This window comes from Microcebus murinus, chromosome 3, assembly GCF_040939455.1.
Source record: "Microcebus murinus isolate Inina chromosome 3, M.murinus_Inina_mat1.0, whole genome shotgun sequence".
Classification (NCBI taxonomy): domain Eukaryota; kingdom Metazoa; phylum Chordata; class Mammalia; order Primates; family Cheirogaleidae; genus Microcebus; species Microcebus murinus.
Window position 1 is genome coordinate 56,823,611 of NC_134106.1, and position 23,546 is coordinate 56,847,156.

A 23,546-nucleotide genomic window follows, 5' to 3' on the forward strand; every position below is an offset into this window, starting at 1 on the left:
GCTGAAGCTTGGCTGCCAGCTGAGCCACCTGCAAGGGAGGTGGGGGTGGGGTGGGGCACATTCAAACGCCTGTGCCAGCCAGCTGGGAAACAGAAGCGAGTGAAACCAGCCAGCTCATGCCCACAAAGAAATGTGTTTTCTCCCAACCTGCTTGACCTAAGGTTGCCTTCATTTTCCCCAGTTTTGAATGAGATGTGGGTACCAAGTAGTACTTTTTTCTCTTTCAACCTGTCATGAGGAAAACAACTGTATGAGTGTGCCTGCAATGGCTTCCGGCACTGCCTGGTGGAGTGTAAGGGTGTTGGCCAATTCGGGGCACTTGACCTGTCTGAGAGGGTCAGCCTCCGCTGAGATCCCACCTAGTGATTGACAAGGCATCATCCTACTGCATGGGGGCCTGGGTTCAGAGAAATCTCCCCTAGCTTTGTTCCGTGAACAGAGACCTCCTGACAAAGGTAGACACTCACATTCTGATTCTAGAGTCTTTCTTCACTCATAGATCCACACTGTGTACAATTCAGAAAACCCAACTCCCCTTCTCCCTCCATGCATTTCTCTGACACTTCCCAGGGAGGCAGCTGGAGAATCATCCCCCTATCCCCTCCCCAGGACTCATTTCAAGTCCCTGCAGGACACAACAGCAATGGTGATAAGGATGATGGTGACAACCACAAGCTGGAGTGTGCAATGGGGAGGCAGAGGGATAAACTGGTGACAAGTGACTTTCTCCATCAGATCTCATCATTCCCGGGGAGATGTGACTACTTTTTCATGCACAGCATCACTTAAAACTTCTAGAAACCAGGCAGGGGTCAGGGGGAAATAGCACTTCCATGGAGGAGAAGTACATAGGAAACCGTCTGCTGGAAATTTGAGGTGATATTGAGCACAGTATATATCAGCTTTCCCTGAGGAAGGATTAAAAAGAGATAAAACAAAAATAGTAGAATTGAAGTCAAAGTTGGAAACTTGAGTTTTAGCTGGATGTGGTCTTGAGGAAATGCAGGTTCAGTGTGGCTACATCTTTGGATGTTTCATGAAGCAGGCCTTCATGCTTTGGAAAACCAAGCCAGCCAACAAGCACAGGAAAAGGTGCTCAATGTCATTAGCCATCAGGGAAATACAAACCAAAACCCCAGTGAGATGACATTTCATAACTACTAGGGTGGTTAAAATAAAAAGGACAGATGATAATAAATGTTGAGGAGGATGTGGAAAAAATGGAACCCTCATTCATCTCTACTGGAAATGTAAAATGGTGCAGCTACTTCAGAAAACATTCTGGCAGTCTCTCAAAAGTCTAAACATAAAGTCACAACATAACCCAGAAATTCCACTGTTATGTCTGTACCCGAGAGAAGTGAAAGCCTGTGTTTACAGCATCATTATACATACTAGTCAAAAGGTACAAACAATCCAAATGTCCATCACCTAATGAAGAGATAAACAAAGTTTGGTATATCCATACAGTGGAATATTATTTGGCCATGAAAATAAAGTTCTGCTACAATAGGAATGAATATTACGCTAAGTGAAAGAAGCCAATCACAAAATGCCATGCATTACAATATATGGTTCCATTATATGAAATGTCCAGAATAGACAAATCTATAGAGACATTAAGTACATTAGTGGTCACCCAGGGCTGGGACAAATGGGAAGGTCTGCTAATGGGTTCCTTTTGAGGATGATGGAAATGTTCCAAAATTGATTGTGGTGATGGTTGCATGACAAATACGTGTTACCGAGTGGTACACTTTAAATGGGTGAATTGTATCGTATGTGAATTGTATATCAATAAAGCTGTTAAAAAAAAAAACAACAAGCAGTGAGGTGAAGGACTAACATGAGACACTCTCTCCAAATGCAGAGAACAGTAACAGAGGTGACAAAATGAAAGAAAAGGAGGTAACAAAGTGGAGAGCTAGCATGCAGATAACTGGAGTTTCTGAAGAAGATCAGTAGGGTAAATCCCAAATAAAGATATAAGAAAACCTCCCTGCAGGGATTCCTTGCAAACTCACTTAGGTACATGGACACCAGACACACCTGACCCCTACAAATGGCCAATAAGCACATTTGAAAATAATTTTAATTCACCATTTAATACAAAATAATTTGCTTATTCAATTGGAAATGATTTTTAAAAAATAATGACATTGTCAACTATTAGTGAGGCTATGAGGGAACCAGGCCCCATATATATTACTAATAAAAACATAAATTGATAGAACCTTCTGGAGGGCAATTTGAAAATACATGCCAAGTCTGAACATATTCTTATGCACTTTCCCAGCATTTATACCTCTGAGAATTCCTCCAGAGGGGGGAAAAAGAATGAATTTATCCAGATATTTAGCTACAAGAATATTGTGAAAATTTATACACATCTCAAATTTTCAATGACACAGGGATTGTTGAACACATTTTGCCCTCATATATGAGGCCACTCACGATGTTTTAGAAAAATGCTTAATGACAGATGACTCCTCCTTATTTTTCTAGTCAGGGGAAGACAGCAGTTTATAAAACAGCATATGCACTACTTTTTAAAAATTTAAAATACTTATATACATACACTACATATATAGATAGAGATAGAGATAAATAGGAAATCAAGAATGGGAAAATTTTTATTATGCATTAAATGGTAACTGATTTTATTTTCTTTATGCTTATTTAAAACTTCTACAAAGATCAGCAAGGACTTCTGTAATGGTAAAATTAACAATGAAAGAAAGGTTCAAAAAGTTCTCGGATGACTTTCCCCTCTGGGTAGGGTCCAAGCCCTCAGCAAGTATTTCAGGCCCTGGCCCTGGAAGCCCTGCAACTTCCAGTCACCCACCTTTCCTGGTACGTCCCTCAATGGGTGCCGTACTGTGTCTTAACAGCTATCTGCTGGTTCATTTGCCTGAGAGGTCCCCCCCTCTTCCCAACCTTGCTTCCTGACTACTGTCCCGCAGGTCACCTTTCCTGGGAAGCCATCCCCGGCCACTGGAGCAGAGCTAACCATTTCCTCTCCCACCCTCCCCGGTGTGTGCACTACTTCTGCACTTCGCACGGCACTGCCGCTCTGTTTACACTTCTCCCTCGTGACTCATTTGAGGATGAGGCCAGGTTCTTATTCACCGTTGTTTACTCAGCATCCAGCACAGCCCTGCACAAATGTTTACAGAGTAAATGCACGAACGAATGAGCGCGTCTGTCTGAGCGCCAGGCTCACAGACTTGCAGGAGAGCAGCACGCAAGTGCCGGCAGTTCCCCACATGTGACATGTCCCACACCAGCCCACCAACATCCCCTGGAGTGCCTGGGCTCCTCGTTCCTCAGTATCCATCCTCGCTCTTCTCGCACACACCCCATCTCTGTGATTGGAACCTACATCCTCTGGTGACTGGAGCCAGGATCGTGGGTGTCTCCTTTTCCTCTCATGGCCGTTCCCCTCGGCTATCAATTCTACCGTGCACATGTTCTCGGGTTTCTTTCCATGCCCACTGCTGCTGACGTCTCTCCCTCACTCTCCCTCCCACTTGGATATCTGCCACACTCTCCTCTCCCCTACCCTGCTAACAACTCGTCAATGACCTCGGTTTCCCCAGGGTAAAGTCAGAACTCTTCACCAAGCCTCACTGGGCCCTGTGTGACGCATTCAGGGCCCTCATCTCTCCAGCTTCACCTGTTCCCCACTCTACCCCTCTCATCCTTTTCAGGAGCAACCTGAAGAGTTCTCGGTGGCCTCTGTGCCTCTTGCATGCTGTTTGCTTTGTCTGTAGCCCTTTTTCCAACCCTCTTACCTCCCTAACTCATTCATCAAACCTTAATTTAAAAGCCACTTCTTCCTGGAAGCCTTTCCTTACTCCCCAAGTCTCAATTAGGCCCCTCCCATGGGCACCCCAAAACTCCCTACACTTGCCCCAGCACAGCTCTTCTCCCATGGTATTTAATTGTGCATTTAATTGTTCTTCTCCCTCAACAGACTGTAAGCTGCACAGGGGGGTGGTGGAGTGGGGTAGGGGGAGCAGAAACCAAGTCTGCTTGTTCATGAACATTCCTCCAGCGTCCAGCAAAAATGTAGTCCTTAATAAACGGTTAGCATTTGATAAGCAAATAGATGAATAAAAGTTTTGCTTTTCCAGCTGTTAATTCAAACTTTGGGATCAGACAAGACATCTCGTTGTTCATCTTATGAAGGTTAGGGAGTGGCAGTACCCCAGATAGCAGCCTTCTACCCCGACCCAGGCAGCTGTCTGAGCCAGCGAGGGCTTTGCCCCGGGGAGGGAGGGCTGCTGTGTGGGCCTCTCTGTGCGGGTGTGCAACCAACTTCCCCCACGGGTCATGAGATTTTCCAAGACTCACAGGAACTTACCCTAAAGAGTAAAGGAAGTTCCCTGTGTGTTTCTAAATGCCAACTTCAAAATATTTCCAGAGCTCCTGAGTTAAAGGTCCCAGAACTGAAACTTTGGATGGTGTCAAGTTCCCTGTGGAGATGCAGCTGGGCTGGGGTAGGATGGCTACCCCGGTCGTCAGCATAGGAAAGAGAGCAGCGGTGTTGGGTTGGGCAGGCACTAGTGCAGAGTGGGCTCCAAAGTCTCCAACGGGCTGAGTCTAGTTCAGAGGAATCCAGCAGCCCTGGGAGGATGGAGAATAGTTCGTAGATGGGGCTGGCGTGGTGGATTGGAGCCTCAATCAGCAATGCTCTGGTCCCTCTCCCTTCCCCATCCCCCATAGGGCTGGGTTACTTCCTGCCTCGCTGACTTTGGGCTTGGCCATGTGACTTGCATTGGCCAGTGGAATGTGAGCAGACAGGATATGAGCAGAAGCTCTAAATACACTTGTGTGAACACAATGAGTGAGATGTGCAACATCTGGGGGATGGTCACGCTTGAGGCTCTGACTCGAGGGGAGTGGGGCACGGGCAATATACGTAACCTTAACATTTGTACCACCATAATACACTAAAATGAAATAAATAAATACACTTGTGTGGTCCTTCCCTCTTATGTTCCTTTCATTTCCCATGAGAAGAATATGCCCCAGGTTGCCACTGGGGCATATTCAGCCTAGTTTTTGGACATTTAGTTTGAGATGGCGATTATAGATCTAAGCAGAGATGTGTGTGATTTGGAGTTTAGGGGTTGTTCTGGGCTGGAAATATATTAACTCATAGAGTCATCCACGTAAAGCCTTGAGATGGGTGAGCTCACCAAGGTGTGGCACAGATGGAAAAGACGTTCACTGATGGAGTCTTGGTTTCTTCCAATAGCTAGAGGCCAGAGAGATGAGAAAGAATCAGCAAGAACACAGACACGTAGCAGGCAGGAAGGCAGGCAGACAACTAGGCCAGTCGCAGGTCCTGGGAGCCACGTGGAGAGAGGGCTCAGAGCCGGAGAGAGCCATCAGATGTGTCCGGCACTGCCGATGGGTCAGTGAGACGACAGTGGAGAACTGACCTGTGGGTTTAGCGATGAGAAGTTGTCAGTATCCTTGACACGAGTATCTTCTGTGCAGTCATGGGGTGAAAGCATTAGTAGAGGGGATTCAGGAGAGAATAAGAGGAGAGAGATGCAAGTGTAGACAGTTCTTACCAAAGCTTTGCTCAGAAATGAAGGAGAGAAATGGGCTATAGCCTAAGGACGAAGTGACATCAAATCAATCGAAGTGACATCAAACAGATTTTTTCAAATATGGGATAAAATATAACAAGTTTGAATGCTGATGAGAAAGATCCAGGACAGAGAAGAAGTTGGTGATGCAGCAGAGACGGGGGCGTGATGACAGCAATTCATCCACTGTGCAGGGAGAAGGTTGAGGGTTGGGTTTACAGGCAAGTGGGTGGGCAGATAGATCAGGGGGCCTTGGGGACATTGTCTTCCAGTTGCATCAGTTTTCTCAATGAAACAGGAAGCCAGGTCATCAGCAGAGAGTGAGTAGGTGGGAGGTGAAGAAGAAACTGTGACAGAGTCACCCAGGAGAGCTGAAGAATGAACAGACCAAGGGTGTGTAGCTTGCATGCTGTCCAGCAGTCACTGTCCTGAGCAGCTCGTATTTGCCATCTACTAAAGCCTCATAGCAGGCCCTACTATTTGACCCTTCACAGGAGAAAATTAAAGCACAGAGTGGTCAAGAATTTGTCCAAAGTCACACAGCAAAAAAGGTAGAGGCAGGATTTGAATGCAGGCAATCTGGTTTCAGGGCCCAAATACCTAATCGCTAGGTTAGGTTGACCCAGTTAAACATATGCAAGCCTGTCACGGAACTGAACTAGATAGAAAAAGGGTTGAACTAATGTGATGAAGCCACTGTGTCAAGCTCTGTTCTAGATTCCTTTGCAAAAACTCTGTGAGTCGTGATTACCATCAACCCCATTTTACTGATGAGGACAAGAGGTCCGGGAAGAATCGGTTGCTTGCTGAACGTTGCAGAGTTAAGAAATGGAAGAACTGAGTTTTGAAGCCGTGTTGGTTTGATTCTAAAGTGCGCACTGTACACACAATGCCAGAGAACCCTCACAACATGTGCATGGGTCTGCCCAGCTAAAGCGGATTTATTAGCTGAGGACGTCAAACCCCTCCCTGTCTCAGGCTGGGATCACTTGCAGACTTTATCCTGAGCAAGTAGAGAACTTGCTATGTACTTACTTCCTTATAGCAGGAAGAACTTAAAGGAAGGTGACTTTGGGGCAATGCTGGGTGTCTTTCTGACATCTGCATCTGTGGCTGCTTGTTGACCTGTTAGGTGAGGAGGAGGAGAGCTTAGATTGACATACATGGTGGGAGCCTTAGAAATGTCTTTTTTAAAAAAATTAAAACTATATCCCTTTATAACAAAAGCACTCATTCTAGTTTCACAAGCATTTCCAAAAACCATTTTCTCAAGAAAGAGCGCTCATAATGCATCATCTTCACTGAACAGCCACCCACTTCCTCAAATGCGAGGAAGCAGACAGTTAAGAAAAAAAAAAAAAAAAGCCAGAGGCGGCAGTTGTTTATCAGGACCTCGCCTCAGTGAGGCCTGAGATTCTTTCGAAAAGGAGCTTTGCTTCCCATGACGCAGAGGGAAGTATCAACTGGGATATTTCTGGTAAAACTGAAAGCAAGAAAAGCCAGGTGCCAGCCCCCTGGGGGACCGTGGGGCTGGGGCAGCTTGGGTGCCATCCCCAAGTGACGGATGGATGGACCTTTCAACTGAGAGACAGGAGGAGACCCGTTGGCAAATCAACCTCACACCTAAGATTGCTTGTGAAGCAATCGTAAGGGGGAACCAAAACAGACACAAGCTCGAAAAGACAAGAAGGGCGCCAACTTTGGCAGGCTTGCCGCTTCACCAACTGCTCACCCGAACCAGAAGCAAAATGTCCCTGAAATTGCCAAGGAACTGGGATTTCAACCTGAAAGCGGAGGCTGCGAAAATAGGTATGGTCAGCGTTTCCCATTGCCTCTGTGGTTCTTGTACGTGAGCACCCACCATTTGCATGTCGGTCTGCAGGGAGCACAGTCTACTTAAAAATGGGCCTCCCAGCAAATCTGAGTTTGGGGGAAAATTTGCATTCAAATTGATACGTTGGCTCAAAGTTCTAACATGCTGGGAGGAGGTTCTCCTTCATTTGGAGGTGGCATTGGAATGGAGTTCCTTGGTGTGCGGGATCTGGGGTACGTCGGATGGTCTGAGGCCACAGAGCACACACAAAACTGTGAGTTTTTTTGCCACATATCATGGAAGAGTCACTTCCCTCCTGTTTGGAAATTCATCCATGCTTTGAATGGTTTTCAACAGGAGCACAAAGACTGGAGTCTTTTGAAGTGCTCGATCTGTAAGTAAACTCAATAGGTGCTCTGTTTAGGGGGGGTGGTTCAAGGTGGGGCTACTTGTTGCAAAGGATAGAAAATAAGGCCAAGACAGGAACATACAGACATCTGAAGATATAATAAAGACAATCTTAAAGGAAAAGAATGGGAGAGAATTCTTAGAAGAGTTGGAAAAGACATGTATTTCTGATGAATTATCTTAATACTAATTAAGATACTTTGGCCTTTAATCCATACCCTTTCCTTCTAATGATGGTGCTGACACATTAAGTTTATTCTGTTATATAATTGTTAACATCAAGTTCTTTATGTAGATTTTTCTATGGTTAAATTGATTATAATAATTTAGGGTAGAGCAACCGGGCTGAAAGTGATTGCCTATGTTTTATACAAATCTCACCCATATAATGAGATGACTTCCTTGATATTAGACGTAGATAAGTGTTAGATGTTTCTAACAGCTTGGTGGAGTTTTGCTTAGAACGAGGTCTAGATTTGAATCTTTAATGGTGGTTTGTGTGCTGCTAAAATAAGTGCCCACAAACAGGGAGTGTTAATGATGTAGGTCTGAGAAAGGATTTGAAAGAAAACTGGGTAATCAGAGAAGCCATTTATCTTGGTAAGCAGGGGGGAATGATTAATCCCTGGTTATCATTCCCTAACCAAGCTAGGAATCGTTGTGTGCTGAGGTTAGTTCAGAGAAAAGGTAGTGTTCATGCTTCTTACAGAAGCAAGACATTTTTCTCCTAATTCCCATTGATATAAATGTACTCGGCTAATGCTCAATCTATGTCATAAAAATTCATTTTTTACAAGTCGAACTTCCGTGGTTCTATTCCTTTGAAAGTGTCCTGCCTCTCCTTACATGAGGTCATTCTGCCCTCTCACCATCTGTGTTTCAACAGGTGTGAGAGTCTTACTCTCTTACAGTTTAAAAATGGGAAACTGGAGATAGTTAATATTTAAATGATTTTTTTTCCCAGGATGTAGGAAGTTACTACAGTAGAGCTCAAGTCTGCAAATGCTCAGCCTGAGGACTAAATTGGGTGGACTCCATGATTTTTAGCAGGGTCTTTTAAAGTGTGGTCCCATGGACAGCCTGCATCTGAGTCCCCACAAGTGCTTGCTAAAAGTACATATTTCTGGGCACCATCCTTACAAAATCAGAATCTCTGGAGGTTGGCCCAGGATTCTGCATTTTAACAAGCACCCTCCCCTTCCACCACCACCTGATGAAGAAGTCCTACTATAGGTGCTGTGGTCTAAGGTCACTAGCCTCAGAGTTAGCATCCATCTAGCACGGGGCATAGCGCCTGGACTTACCGGACACACGATAAATATTTGTTGGCTGAATGACTGTTTGACTACAAGCAGATAATATTATTTAGTAATACTTACTATGAAAAAAGTAATAATGTCATGATGAAACATAGAGGGTCCTTTGTCACTATCCATGCCATCTACAAGTTTGTCGCCCTGAGGGACTGGACTGCTGTAGAATGCATTTGTGAGTGTCACGTGAACTAGGATTCAGATCCTGAGCCGAGTCCTCTGAAGGGGGAGAGTCATTGACTCAGTCACAGGACTTCTGGTCCCCTCTCCAGCGTCCTGTATCCAGGTGCAGCTGTAGGAACTGGCTGAACAATACAACAAAGAAGCTCACCTATTGGAAGATGTGTGGAACCGGAGTCATGTCAGGAAACCCAATGATCTGTGGGGTTTTTTCAGCCCAGAGAGTAAGGACTATATCAGGTTTTTCAACCTGGACACCACTGGCATTTCAGCATTGGATACATCTTTGTTGTGGGAGCTATCCTGTGCGTTACAGGATGTTTAGCAGCGTCCTTGGCCTCTACCCACCAGATGATGATCACACCCTCCTACTATCACCAGTTGTGATGACCAAAAATGTCCCCAGATATTGCCAAGTGTTCCCTGGGGGTAAGGATGAGGGTAATATCTTTCCTAGTTGAGAACCACTGGAGTAGATGATCATTTAAACGGTGGATTTATAAGGTCATTTGGGATGAGAACCCAAATATTAACTCATGATTTACTCTCTAGCTCAATTTTCAGGAGCTTCTTGTCGAGATATGACCTGAGAGGGAGGGACCATAGCTTAGGAAGGACATCAGGATGGACACTTGTTGGCAAAATAGCAAGGCACTGACTCACAGTGGGGCCCAGGAAGGGGACCCAGCTTTTTCTTCATGAGCTGCACTTCCAGTTTCCCCTAAATCCTTTTGGGGCTGAGCCAGGGCTGGTGTGAAAGTGAAAGTCTCTGAGAGTGAGGGGAGGGACTCTCTACCGTACTCTCATCTCAGAGCTGAGGGGTCCTTGCCGGATGGCAGGACTGACCTGAGACCACCACCATGGGCCTGCCAGCTCTTTGTGCAATGATGGGAGAACATGACACAGACCATCTTGCCTCTGATCTATTGATCCTGGGCAGGGATGGGAAGGAGCATGGGTTGGAAGAGAAAGGGAATGCAGAGCAAAGAGTCTTGACTTGAGATGGGGCCAGGAGCACACATCTCTTCCTTTGATCCTTTACATCTTCAACTGTAGTCCAGCAGTTAGAACAGCGACAGACTTTCACTGCATTCATGAACTGTTACTCAAATATTTTACTCTTTCTGAATTGTCATCACTGGAGGGCAGTTTTGAGGACACAGCATCCTTTCTTGCATGCTTCCAGGGGTCAGACACACCTAGAGCCTTGCATGCAGGTGGTCCATTGTGGGGAGAGGGGAGTGCCGTCTGCCCTGTGGTTTGGGAGCCTTTAGTTAGAAGACTATGGGGTGAATTTCAGGACCACCCATACTGCAAACCCATTTTTTCTCAGTCTCCCTAAGACAAAATAGAGGAGAAGAGGGCTTAGTGGGCATATGATTCTGAGATACATAATGAAAGTGACTATGGAGGGGTAGCTGTTTTCAACCATTTCCCCCCTGAAATTTAATATTGAAAAAAAAAAACCTATTCAGAAACAAAATTCATTTATTGTAGTCTTCAAGTAATGCCAATAGTGAAGGGTTTTTATCACTTGATATTTTTCCATTTGACACTAACCTAATCATTGTTTGTCTGACATGGGGTCTAGTTTTGCCTTTTAGAAAATCGGAGTAAGAAGAATGAAAGCATGTGCTACTTAAGACCTCCATAACTAGACCAACTTATAAAACCATAGGGCTTTATGCAATGTAGATTATTATTCTTATTAAAAGAAGGAATTCGAGTCTGGACAACATAGTGAGACCCACCCAGTCTCTATAAAAATTTTTTTAAAGTTAACAGGCATGGTGGCATGTGCCCCTATAGTCTCAGCTACTTTGGAGGCCGAGGTGGGAGGATCAGTCACTTGAGCCCAGCGGTTTGAAGTCACAGTGAGCTATGCCTGTGCTACTACACTCCAGCTTGGGTGGAAGAGTGAGACCCTGTCTCTAAAAAAGAAAAAAAGAAAGAAAAAATAGTTTTAGAAAGATAGATAGATTCATAGGTAGATACACAGATACATAGAAATAGAATTGAATGTATAAAGAAATCATACGAACTTTTGAAAATTATTTTTTAAAATGAGCAAAAACATGAATAGACATTTTACAGAACAGAAATAATAGTTGGCTAATAAACATATGACAGTATGCTTAATCTCAATAATCAGGGAATGCAAATTAAATGCACAACCACATACCTGTTCTCGCCCGCCAAATTGGCTGAGATACCAAGTGTTTCCAAGGATGTGGATAGGCGCTCTCACGCTGAGGGTACAACCATGTGGGAAGAGCATTCGGCATTGCTTAGTGAAGCCCGTGAGGCACGAACTCTGCAAGCAGCTCTTCCACTCCTGCACCATCCCCAGAGAAGCCCTGTGCATGTGAACCGGAATAAATGCACAGAATTTTCATAGCAGTATTGTTTGTGATGACAGGAGACAGGGAACAATCTGAAAGTCCATCAATAACGGAATGGGAAAATTAACTGTTGCATCTCTATAAAATGGAATGTTGCACAAGAGCAGGGAGTAATTAATTATAGTTGTACATTTAAATGAGATTAAATAGCCAAAACTGAATATTGAGCAAAAAAAGGAAGTCCCAGAAAAATAGAGTGATATTCATTTATGTTAAGGTTAAAAACTACAGATATGTGCCTATATGACAAAACTATAAAGAAAAGCAAGGAATTGACTGATTCAAAATTCAGGGTTGCTGATACTTCTGAAGAAAGGCAAATGCATTTGGGAAGGTTCAAAGATATTTAACCTTAGTAGTAATAGGTACATGGGAGTTTATTTTATTACTGTATGTCAAATGAGCAAAGAAATAAATGCATAAGTAAGCCCTCCCAAATCTGGAGGGATATACACCAATTGTTGATAGAGTTAACTATGGGTGAAGGATTTATGGGTGAGATATACCCAAACATATATGTATTATTATTTAGTGAGTATTTTCTAGATTTTCTATAATGAATAAGTATTGACTATGTTATTAAAAATACTCAGAGCTGAGACACATTCCAAAGTGCTGGCCAGGCCTGGTGGCCCAGGGTGTTACAGAGGGCAGGCACTCTTTGGTGACCCAGCAGCCAGCTCGGGAGCCCTTGTCTGGCTGAAGAGGCTCTAACAAGCCAGGCCCACACCTGGTCTTCAGGAGACTTTCTGGACCACCAGTCCCAGGGCACAGGGGTTTCTTGAAAGAGCCACATGGCTTCCCAGTGACCAGGCCAGCCTGCTCGAGCCTATTTTGCATGTTATCTGAACACCAAAGTGCTGGTTCCTCAGGTTGGGAATCCCAAAACCACGCAGCCTGTGCTGAGCTGGTTTGTGTTTGGTGTTCAGCTTTGGTAAGAGTTTTCTTTACAATTCATTGCTAAACATACTGTGGGCCAATCCAGACCACCCTGGGTTCTGGACTGAACGTAGTCTATTTGCTGTGGCCGAAGCCTTTGCACTGCCTGAGTACCTCCCAGTCCCCGACGGACAAAGATTCCCACACAAGCCTCCCTTAGACAGTGCACACTCGCAGAAGGGGTGCTCCCTCCAGGGCCCACGGCTGTCTTTATGACAAGGTGATGTCATTATTCCTCGTTCCAGTAAAAATGTCTCTCTTTATGTTGTCATTGACTTAACCTTCAGGTTTAAATTAAATTCTTTGCACAAGATGCATGCCCAGGTTGACAGCCTCCTGGCCACCTGGAGAACAAGGACTGATGTCATCTCTGGGCCTCCTGCGGCAGCAACAGAAGAGTGAGGACCAACCTAAGTGGTGATGGGAAGGCAGAACCTGGTTTTATGCCCATTCACGCACAAGGGACCGACTGTAGACACTAGACGAGGTTGGCTTAGATTCCGTGCTTTGTGTTAGACTGGGAGCCAAGTGCACTTGGATGGGCAGAGGCTAGCTCACTGGCTCTTGGTGCCTGTGTCTCTGAAAGTAGGTCTGGGTTGAATTGCCTTGTGGCCTGGCGTGGGTGTACATCACCATAAGCAGCTTACAGTGGTGGTGGTGCTGCCACCTCCCCATCTCACGCAATGCAATCGTCTTCTGGCCAGGCGCAGTGGCTCACGCCTGTAATCCTAGCACTCTGGGAGGCTGAGGCGGGAGGATGGCTCAAGGTCAGGAGTTTGAGACCAGCCTAAGCAAGAGCAAGACCCCGTCTCTACAAAAAATAGAAAGAAATTGGCTGGACAACTAAAAATATATAGAAAAAATTAGCCGGGCATGCTGGTGCATGCCTGTAGTCCCAGCTACTTGGGAGGCTGAGGCAGGAGGATTGCTTGAGCCCAGGAGTTTGAGGTTGCTGTGAGCTAGGCTGATGCCATGGCACTCTAGCCTGGGCAGTAGAGTGAGTCTCTGCCTCAGAAAAAAAAAGTGTCTTCACAGAGTGTCCAATGGGAAGACTCTATGGAGACTCCCCAGAGCTGGAGTGTGGTCCTTTGAGTAAGGAATACCCACTACAGGGATATGATATCGAAAGATCCTAGGAATAAGTTGGTGACAATGGTCCTTTACACACAAGATAGCTTGAAAAAAAAGAATCTTGCATGAAGCAGCACGTGTCTACTCATTAGGTAAGTTCAAGGAGAGATGGGAGGGTAGAGAGAGCAGCAGCAGAGCCCCAGCTGCAGCCACACAGTTGAAACCAGCCCTGGTGAGATGCGGGGAGAGCATGAGGCAGAGCCACAGCGAGCGGGGCACAGGCCGGTCACAGGGATTGCCCCACAGAGCAGGGAGTGGAAGTTTTGTAAAGTCCCCAGACAGGAACTGAGATACGAAACTTACAAAGAGGGATAATTTACATCTCTTGTCTTATGCTTTACTCATCATCATTTTTCTCTTTGAAATCTTGTTTAGAAACTAAAAATCACTTTACAAAAAAAAAGTGAGACCTGTCAGTCTGACAGGCCAATCTAAAGACAGCCCCGCAGAGCCTGCAGGCAGGGGGGGCACGGGAAGGACTGCTATGCAGGGAGGGGACAGAAGTGCTGTCATGAGAACGCTATTGGAGCCTCAGGGGGCGCCTGTGAGGAGGAATTATGGTCGCACTACCCTGTCCCCATTACTGTTATACCCTTTCTTTAAGATACCGGTGTGCATATTCCTCAGTGAGTCCCAGACTTGCCAGTTCTCTTACACCGATTTTCCTGCACAGTCTACTTCTTTGGAAAGGCAGAAAGCTTTATAATTTGTGCAGCTCCTCCTCCTGATGGGATTACACGGAAAGTCCTTATGACCTGGTCCTGCTCACCTGCCCTGTCTCTTGCCACGCCCCCCGTGAACACACACACACACACACACACACACACACACACACACACACACACTCTCTCTCTCTCTCTCCCTCTCTTTCTCTCTCTCTCTCTCTGAGACTTGAGCCACACTTTACCTTCTGTAGCTCCCTGCTCTTTCTCATCTGCCTGGAGCCCTGTCCCCACATGAGGCTCCCTGACCACCACCTGATTCCTGCTTGTGCTGTGGTCACGGCTCAGACATCTTGTCACTGGGAGTCTCTAAGTCTACTAAACACCGGAAAGAGAGAATAATAATCCTTCCCCAAGCCACTTAAACAGACACGTTTACAGATCTGGAAGGTTTTGGACTTCCTTAGAGGTGAGAGCTGTGAAATGCTTCTGCACGTCCATGATCTGAGTCAAGCTACCAATGAACTGATCCTTTGGGCTTTGAGCAAAAGGATTTGTCCTTAATAAGATATGTGATACCAGGACTCTAGGCCCTCACTGGAGAGAATAGCCTTGACTTGTCTGATAAAAGTGGCGCTGGCAGAAGATTGTCTAAGGGCTAACTTGTGCCTTGTGGCTTCTGGATAGGAGAGGCAGAGGCAGGAAGGTGCGTGGTACAGGAAAGACTGCGTGCGTCTGGGACCCTGGCTACGCAGCCGTGAATCTGGGGCAAGTGGCTCAGCTTCTACAAATAAGATTAATAACACATGCTGAGAGGAAGACACTACTGCATGCACACGGCATATATTGGGTGCTCAGCAAACATCTGTTTCCTTTCTCTATAGGCGATCTTATTTCCAACCTCTGATCAGACTAGAGGCTGTGCTTGGACAACATTATCTTGCTGCCCTCACAGAACAGGGCTCACTGAGCTGCGCTTTAATGGTACAGCTTCGGGTTTTGTCTTTCCTGCAAGCAATGATTTCATGAAATCTGCTCCTAATTGTGTTAGACTGAGAATGAGGAATGGACAATGCCAGTGACTCCTGTGTATAACTCTCTGTGAGAAAGTTATTCAGGAATTCAGTGCTCAGAAATAATTTTGTCTTCTTGGAGGAACTGCTAGGCTTCCTCAAAGACAGCAGTTCAACTTACTGTGTTCCCCTCTTTGGCTGCCAGGAAGCTGAGCTAAATTTGAAGTTCATAACTACTTCTGCCCATTGGCTTAGCATATATATATATAGTCTTTGTTTTTGATAAGAGTGTATGTGTTCATGGCAATTAATCTTCTATTTGAATATGAAAGCCTCATTAAGTCTTTTCTTTGAAGAAGAGAGAATAAGTATATGCAATGTATCTATACACAGTGCCTCAAATATCCTGTGGGTAGACTTCATACTTTTTAGTAGCAACTGAACATTGCAATTTTTTGATAAAAGGCTCAAAGAACATCAAAGTGCTGAGGATCATTTCTTTTATTTAAAAGTTCATAAATGGAAACACAATTCTATGGTCACTCATATTCTTTCCCTGGAGTTACATACAATTATGGTATCTTCAGGACATTCAAACCAGTCATTTAATTTCATTCATTCATTCCTAAAACATTTATTTACCCACCTCTATGGGATAGATACTTTTTAAGGATCATTCCGCTGCTGTGCTTCCCACATTGAGAGCACCCCCTCACCCACACATCCACCTTTCTAAAGAAAGTCGTTCTCAACTTTGAAATCACCACATACTCTCCATAAGCTGTGATGTGTCTGTCACCAGGACTGTGACTGACTCAGGTGACAGCTGCTTCACTCTCTCCCTTCACTCCACGCTACCCGCCCATCCCCGCAATGTGCACCACAGATCTTAGTTCTAGAAAGGGCTGGCCGTTCTCTGCGGCTGGAATTCTGGCCTATGTCTGCTGAACACTTGTGTGCTTCCTTGTTGGTTTGGAGTATCAAAGTGAAAGAGGAAGCATACAGGATAGATAGAGTTTCTGAGTCTGATGTGAATAATTATTAATATTTTAAAATAATTTGATAATGCTTACAAAAAGAATTTTCTAACAAAGTCTAAACTAACTATACTGGAATGAGCCAGGTATAGTAAAGTGGTTAGAAAGCTGGCTTTGGTGTCAGATTGCCAGAATTTGAATCTCAGTATCTCTAGTTGCCGGCTATGTGGTCCTCTGGTTTTTCAACTGTAAAATGGGTGTAATCATAGTGCTAACTCATGTGTCTATCGTGAGGATTAGAGGAGATGATCTATATAAAACCCTTACCATAATAGCTGCCACATGGTAAGTGTTCATAAACACTAGTTGGAATTATTGTCATCATGGGCAGTACTATAATCAAGGTCTGCTGTCAACTCCGTCAAATCAAGTCCTTGGTGAAAACCATGGCCAGCAGTGCTTGGGTTTTGTTTGCCTTGGTCAAGTGTAGTTCTTTCTTTTCTTTACACATACAGCCTCTACAACATCTGCAGACCCCCCTTCCTGCCCAATGTCCACTCCTGGCCCAAAACAAGCATGCTGGTCTGTAGCTGATTGGCCGCGTTTTGTTTCTTACCCTTCATACTTCTAATTGCCATGTGTTCAGTCCTTCCTTAATTCCCGTGAATTTTATCCGTCATGTCTGCATAGCTATCCTTATTTTCTTGTTCCAGGTTTAGTTCCATTTGCTTGGTTTTTTCCAGTTGTTTCCAAATCAGCAAAATGCCAGAGTTGTGACTTTCCCGTAAGGATAATGATAGCTTCTGGTAAGTTTCCTGCAGGCCCTGCTGAAGAAATGTCATGGTCCCTGGGCTGCTGTGACAGGAGCAGTTCCTTAAACTACTTTCCTTACTTTGGGAGGGAAAAGGGGGACCCTGGGTTGTACGCTGCTCCTCCTCTGTGACTTAGGGGGCACTTTCCCAGACCTGCTGACCCATTTCCTACTCTCATGTGTGCCTCTGGCTTGGAAGGGAGGCTGAAACTTGTTTGTTTGGGCCCCGCTGGGGCTCAGTGTTTAACTGTTTGTGATCACTTCCATGTGGGTGGCAGCAGTGGCAGAGTAGGTTTCCTGTTTGCTGTAAGAATCCTGCACCTGGCCTATGTTCAGATCATTATTTGTAGGGAATTGGGAAGGAACACTAGGACCTTCGAAATGGGGCTCCTGTCTTTCTTGCCCTCAATTCTGCTGTTGCTACCCAAGGATTCCTGTGAGTGTGTTCTTTCCCACTGACTACAGCTCTACATTTTATCTCAGGCACCTGGTCATTTACATTTTGCTAATAGGCAAGGAATCTTATGAGCAGAACTCGGAGTTATGATGATAACAGATAGTGAATTGTTACCTCCAGTCCATTCTCAGCCCAGGCCCTTTGTGTGCTGCTCTGAGACCAACCTGCTTGATACGCATTTTGGACCTGTTCCCTCTGAGGGATCTAAATTCTCCCTCCCAGCTGGGAACGAGCTGACCGGATCTGCCTGAGACTCAGGCATCTCCTGGGACATGGAGCTCTCAGTGTGAAACTCAGAAAAGTCACCCTAGAATCAGCTCTCAAGGCCTGAGAAAACAAAATATTTTGAGAAAACAGATACCACAATGGTGATAGGTGCTCTGTGTATTTCTTGAATTTCCCGTGAGGCCACACCATTTACAGGGTAAAAATTAGTTATAAGGAAACATCTTTAAACCCAGCCATATTGTTCTTTCTTTCTAGTACCCATGGTTAGATGTTCTTCCATATTCATTTTTCAGACTACCTAAAGCTGCCGTGCTAGCTTCCTCCATTGGTTCTCTTGTAAAATCTTTTATTCTTGCTCACACTTTTCCCGGAAGGATTGGGAGCCACACTTGGCCGTCAGTAGATTGCGGGGTACTTCTTGCCAGAATCACACAAAAATTCTTGCCCTCGTGGATCCTATATCTCACCCCTAAGTTTGCGGTCTACTTTCTGTGTTTTATTTTTCAACTCTACCCCTCTCTCCCCATCCCCAGGGCCACCACTCATCTCCTCCTGGGAAGCCTTCCTGAATCACCCATGTAGGATTAACTGTTCCTTCTTCTGTGAAATTATACCACGTTGTTTATTTTTCTTCTATTCCAATTGATACATATATATTGGGATACCTACTATCTACTGAACACCGTAGAAGGCTCAGGATGTAAGAAGATTAAAAAAAAGATAAAAATTCTGGCAGTTTCAGTAAAGGCATTTTGAGGAAGCAGGGCTTTCCCACTAAAGAGAATAGACAATGCAGTGTAACGATCATGACATTGAAAAAGCTGACGCAGGGTTTGTTCTGTAACTAAAGATTTCCTTATTCATCTTGAGCCATAGCCCTTACATATCTATAAGAAGCAAGTTTTTGCATGTCAATTCAAGTCTCTATGCTCCTTCCAAAACCCACAAATCAAGTTTCCAATCCTAGGTTGCTATTCTAATTTAGAGCCAGTAGAGAGTGCCCACAGACAATGTAGCTGCATTTCCAATGATAAACGTCATCTGTTTACATTATTTCTCTTCATAAAACCCTGAATTTAACCAATTCTCTGGTCAGTGCAAAATTATTCTCATATCTCATCCTTCTGTGGCCTGAAGTGCCCAGCATTATAATGAAAGTGATTGATAATGTAGTCACCGTTGTGTCTACACAGAGAAAAAAAGTAAGGTTCTAGAGAAAAAGTGTTTCTTGAAAGAACAAAAAAGGACTCTCAAGTTAAACTAAGAAGCTAGACCTGAGTATGGTGAGGGGGTTGTTGAGAAGGAGGCCCTGCAGGCAGATAAGCCTGGGTGTGATTTCCAGCTCAGCATTTTACTACCTCTTTGACTTTGGATAAGTCACATTAATGTCTCTGTGCCTCAGTTTTCTCATCTGAAAAATGAGAGCAATAGTTCTGCCTACTTTATGGAGTTGTTAGGTAATGTTTCCCCCACCCAGCTCACACACTCACAGTCATAAGTAAATCATGTCATCCCCTGTCACTGTAACATGTCTGGAATCTCACTTTCAGACGTTCCACTCTGTGCCCCCACATCCTGTGCGCCCAGCTAACCCACTCCAGCAATTCTCTGACATCGCCTCAGTGAGCAACATCCCATTGGTCCTATTACTTTTTCACCATTAATCACCCCATTACGTCCTCCTTAACTTACATTCCTAAATCTAGCATTAAATCCACTGCTGAATAAGCACACTTAAATCCACTTGTCCTCTTTCCTCATCACAACCACCTGGACAACTCCTAACCCTGTTTAAACCCAACAATCCGCCTTCTCAGTGCCTGCACCTGGGCAGCTGGACATCACTGGGGAAAACCAGACCCCTGAGCTGCCTGGATTTACTTAAAATTTATGATTAATCATCTTAGATGGGCACTCACCAGAGCCCGACAAGCCTACTACATCTACTGTCATAGTCCGTTTGTGCTGCTATAACAAAATACCTAAGACTGAGTAATTCATAAAAAGCAGAAATTTATTTTTTACAATTCTGGAGGCTGGAAAGCCCAAGATCAAAGCGTCAGCAGGTTCAATATCTGGTGAAGGCCCATGCTTCGTAGATGGTGCCATCTAGGTGACCTCACGGTGGCAAAAGGTATGGAAGAGCAAAAGGGGATGGGCGCTGTGACCTCAATGGTGGAAGAGAGGAAAGGGGTGGACCCAGTCCCTCAAGCCCTTTTATAAAGCTCTTACTGCCATCTGTGACTTGACTGCTTCACAAAGGCCAAACCTCTAAATGTTGTTGCGTTGGGAATGAAGTTTCAACATGAATTTTGGAAAGGACACCATCATTCAAACCATAGCACCTACTTAGTAAATTTACTTTCTTTTTCCCCAAAACTTTTATGCCTACACTTTTTCTCTTTTTCAGGGCCTTAACACCTCCTCCTGTCATCACTCTCACTTATATGTTTCATAGAGAAAAACATGTGCAACCAAGTGAGAATGACTTTATTTTCCTCCCACCAAAGGCTTTTATCTGTCCACATCTTTGCCTCCAGAACTCCCTGTAGACATGGACAACAACAGGGGCCTCCATCCGGAGACCCATATTTTAGAGGCTTCTGCTCTGGTCTTGCTCCAGATGTACCCCTCCCCATAGGCAAAGAGTCTGGCCAAGGGGACATGCCCACCTAGACCCTGTGCCCTGCCTGCTCCCTAGACCTTCTGCAACTATGATTGCAAAATACCCCACACAGATGGCCAGGGGCTGCGATTTCCTGGGTTCTCCTAATTGTTGTTCCTAGGGTGGTTGATTGTACAGAGGCCCAGAGTTCGGACATCTGCACTGGGGTGTCCACATGCATTTGTGTGAAACCCTCACTATGAGAAATGGAGCTGGGGGTGGGAAGAGAAGGGACACTCGCTTTAAGACAGGGACCTCCATTTGTCTTCTTGCCACAGGTTCTCAATGATGTGAGCGATGGAGCTGGTCAATTCTCACGCAACAGTCAAACTAATTAAGCATCAGTGCATTCTCCTTCCCTAGGAAGGGTCTAATCAAAGTCACCAGTAATTCATCTCTTGCCAAGCCAAGGGTGAATCAATCCTCTGTGCTCGTCTCCCTCAGCTGTCCTGCAGCACTGGACATAGCCAGCCATTTTCTCCTTGAAATGATTTCTTTTCACACTTCCTTGACACCACACCCTGGCTTTCCCTCACCCCATCAGCTGCTGTCTCATGAAGTCTCCTTTGCTTCAGAACTCTTAACATGGAAGTGTCCCGGGCAGGCCTGGCTACATCGTTTGTGAGGCCTAGTGTGAAATGAAATTGTGGGGTCCCTTGTTAAAAATTTATTGGGAGTTTCAAGACGGTGATAGCAGAGCATTAAACCAAGTGGGAACCATCCAAGCAGGGGCCCCCGTGTCAAGCACAGGCTGTGTAGCCAGCCCTGGTCCCAGGGCTCAGTCCCCAAATCCTCTTCTCTGTTCTTTATCCAACCTCAAAATCTAGGTGCTCTCAGCCCTTAAAGTCCACTTGCACTTCTGTACATTCATCCCTGCCCCTTTCTGGCTTGTGGACAGCTCAGCATCTCCACTTGTCCCCCGGGCTGCTGTCCCCAGCACGGCCAGCACAGAATCCTGCATCACCTCCCTTCCCACTCCTCCGCCCCGGTTACCTGACCCTAGAGAAGGCTCTCCATTCACCAAATGGCTCAGGCTAAGGTTTAAATAAGACCACAGCTTTTCTTTTTTCTCCCTATCTTTATTAGTGATTGAGTAAGGGCTTGATCCAGAGAGGTATTTCTGACTTTCTTATGGAGAGGGAAGTAGGACTCTCGGTTTCTGAAGCTGATTTGGAACAGCACGTGATTAATGAACACAGCTATCCCTGAGAGCGGTCAGGGCTGAACAGGGTCACAAGGGTACCTCTTCCTCCTGTAGTCAAAGTGTTCTTTATGACGGGGACTGAAATGTGGGCAAAGTCGTCAGACACGGGCTGCGCCATCTCATTCGCCCACTTGTTTCCCTCCACCTGTCCTCTCTGACCGAACGTCCGTTCTCTCCCTCACATCAGGGAGCTCCTAACTCAGGCCGTACACATTTCCATACTGAGGGCTACAAGTAAAGGGAGAGATTTAATGTAGGTTATTTTCCCCCTCTTCGGAAAAAATCCAACTCACATTTACTAAGAAGCATGAGAAAGGCAGCTCCAGGCAGCAATGCAGACAGGAAAGCGAGGCCTCAGTTTTGTACCGTGGGGAGTTAGGGTCCATGGGTGGCTGTGATGCAGCTGGGGCTGGGTGGGGGAGGGAGAGACAGACAGACGGAGAGTGTAAGAGAGAGAGACACCGGCTGTGTACGTGGGGGTGCAGAGCAAAGGCAGAGGGAGGCGACACGGAGGAGGAGAAAGTGGAGAGCGTTGGGGGTGGGCATAGGACAGGCGCCTCCAGGAGGTCTGCCGTCTGGAAGGACGCGGTCCACAGTCCTGCACATCAGCCTTCAGCAGCCAGACCGGGCTTGTCACCCACTCACTCAGAAAGTGATTCCACTGGTCGTCACTGGCTGGTGACACAACAGGCTGTGTTTATTACTCCGGACTGCTTCAGGAGCTCTCCATTCTACCCACTCTCTACGTGGAGAGGTTGGGAAGCTAAAAATGAAACTTCCTGGTGGCTCAAAACATCTTCCTGTGGCTCCCTTCTATGGCCGCTGCGGGTGAGCAAGGCCAGAGCACACAAGGCTTCCCGGGAGCAAGGCCCCAGGGCCCGGTCTCCGTCATCCTGGGCACAAGAGCAATGGCAGCCGCTGTGGTGACGTCTTCCTTGTGGAATTTCCCCAGCTGTGGACTCAAAGGGGGTCACTCCCTCAAAGAATCAGTTCTGTATGGCTTTGGGAGATGTGCTAGAACCTGCTCCTTCAGCCCCTCCCAATATTTTATAAGCACCTGAATCCCTGGAAGGTCATTCCTAGTTCTTGCATGAACTCTGGCTTATGTCATCATTGCAGTTTGCACCTAACTTTATTATCTCCACACAGATCAGCCCATTCCACAGACTCTTCCACCAAATGTTTCTCCAGAGTTTCTGATACCATCAACAGCCAGTTAGGGTCTGAGCAAACCACAGGCCTCAAGGACACACTTCTGCCATTAAAATATTCTACAGCAAGTTCACAGACTCATGGTAAAATTTCCTACAATGATCCCAGCTAGTGCTTCTTTGGGTCCTTCAATGATACAGAGGTCATCCGTCCGGTGGCCGTTCATTTCCAGTCATCTCTCCACACACCCCTTCTATTGTCCACTCCCCCTTGCTCTATCTAGTGACCAACCTCCCTTTCTCAGGGCTGTCTGATGGGTGTGCAACCTGTGCACAGTTTCACAGGGCCCCCCATTCAGAAGGGCTCCACACTGAACTTAATGTTTTACTGTTATCAACCTGAAATTCTTAATGATTTTTTAACAAGGGGCTCCACGTTTGCATTGAGTACTGGGCTCTGCAAATTATGCAGCTGACCCTGCCATTCTTCCACCTTGTATTGCAGAAACTAGGTCATCTTTGAGCCAGCCCTTGGCCTCAGGACCTCTTCCCATCCCAACTAGTGCACCAGCAGTCCTATCCACCTCCT

General features: G+C 45.7%; 1 protein-coding gene across 2 annotated transcripts in view; it reads left to right on the top strand.

The window, feature by feature from the left end:
* Positions 1 to 6,964: 6,964 nt before the first annotated feature.
* ARHGAP25 (Rho GTPase activating protein 25) overlaps positions 6,965 to 23,546 on the top strand; it is an 84,265-nt gene continuing 67,683 nt past the window's right edge. Inside the window, exon 1 of one of the 2 annotated variants that reach the window (XM_076000839.1) lies at positions 6,965 to 7,412. In XM_076000839.1, the coding sequence (XP_075856954.1) occupies positions 7,172 to 7,412 (241 nt within the window). In that variant the 5' untranslated portion in view covers positions 6,965 to 7,171. The remainder of the gene's footprint in view (positions 7,413 to 23,546) is intronic. The other variant, XM_012750135.3, reaches the window with a different exon arrangement.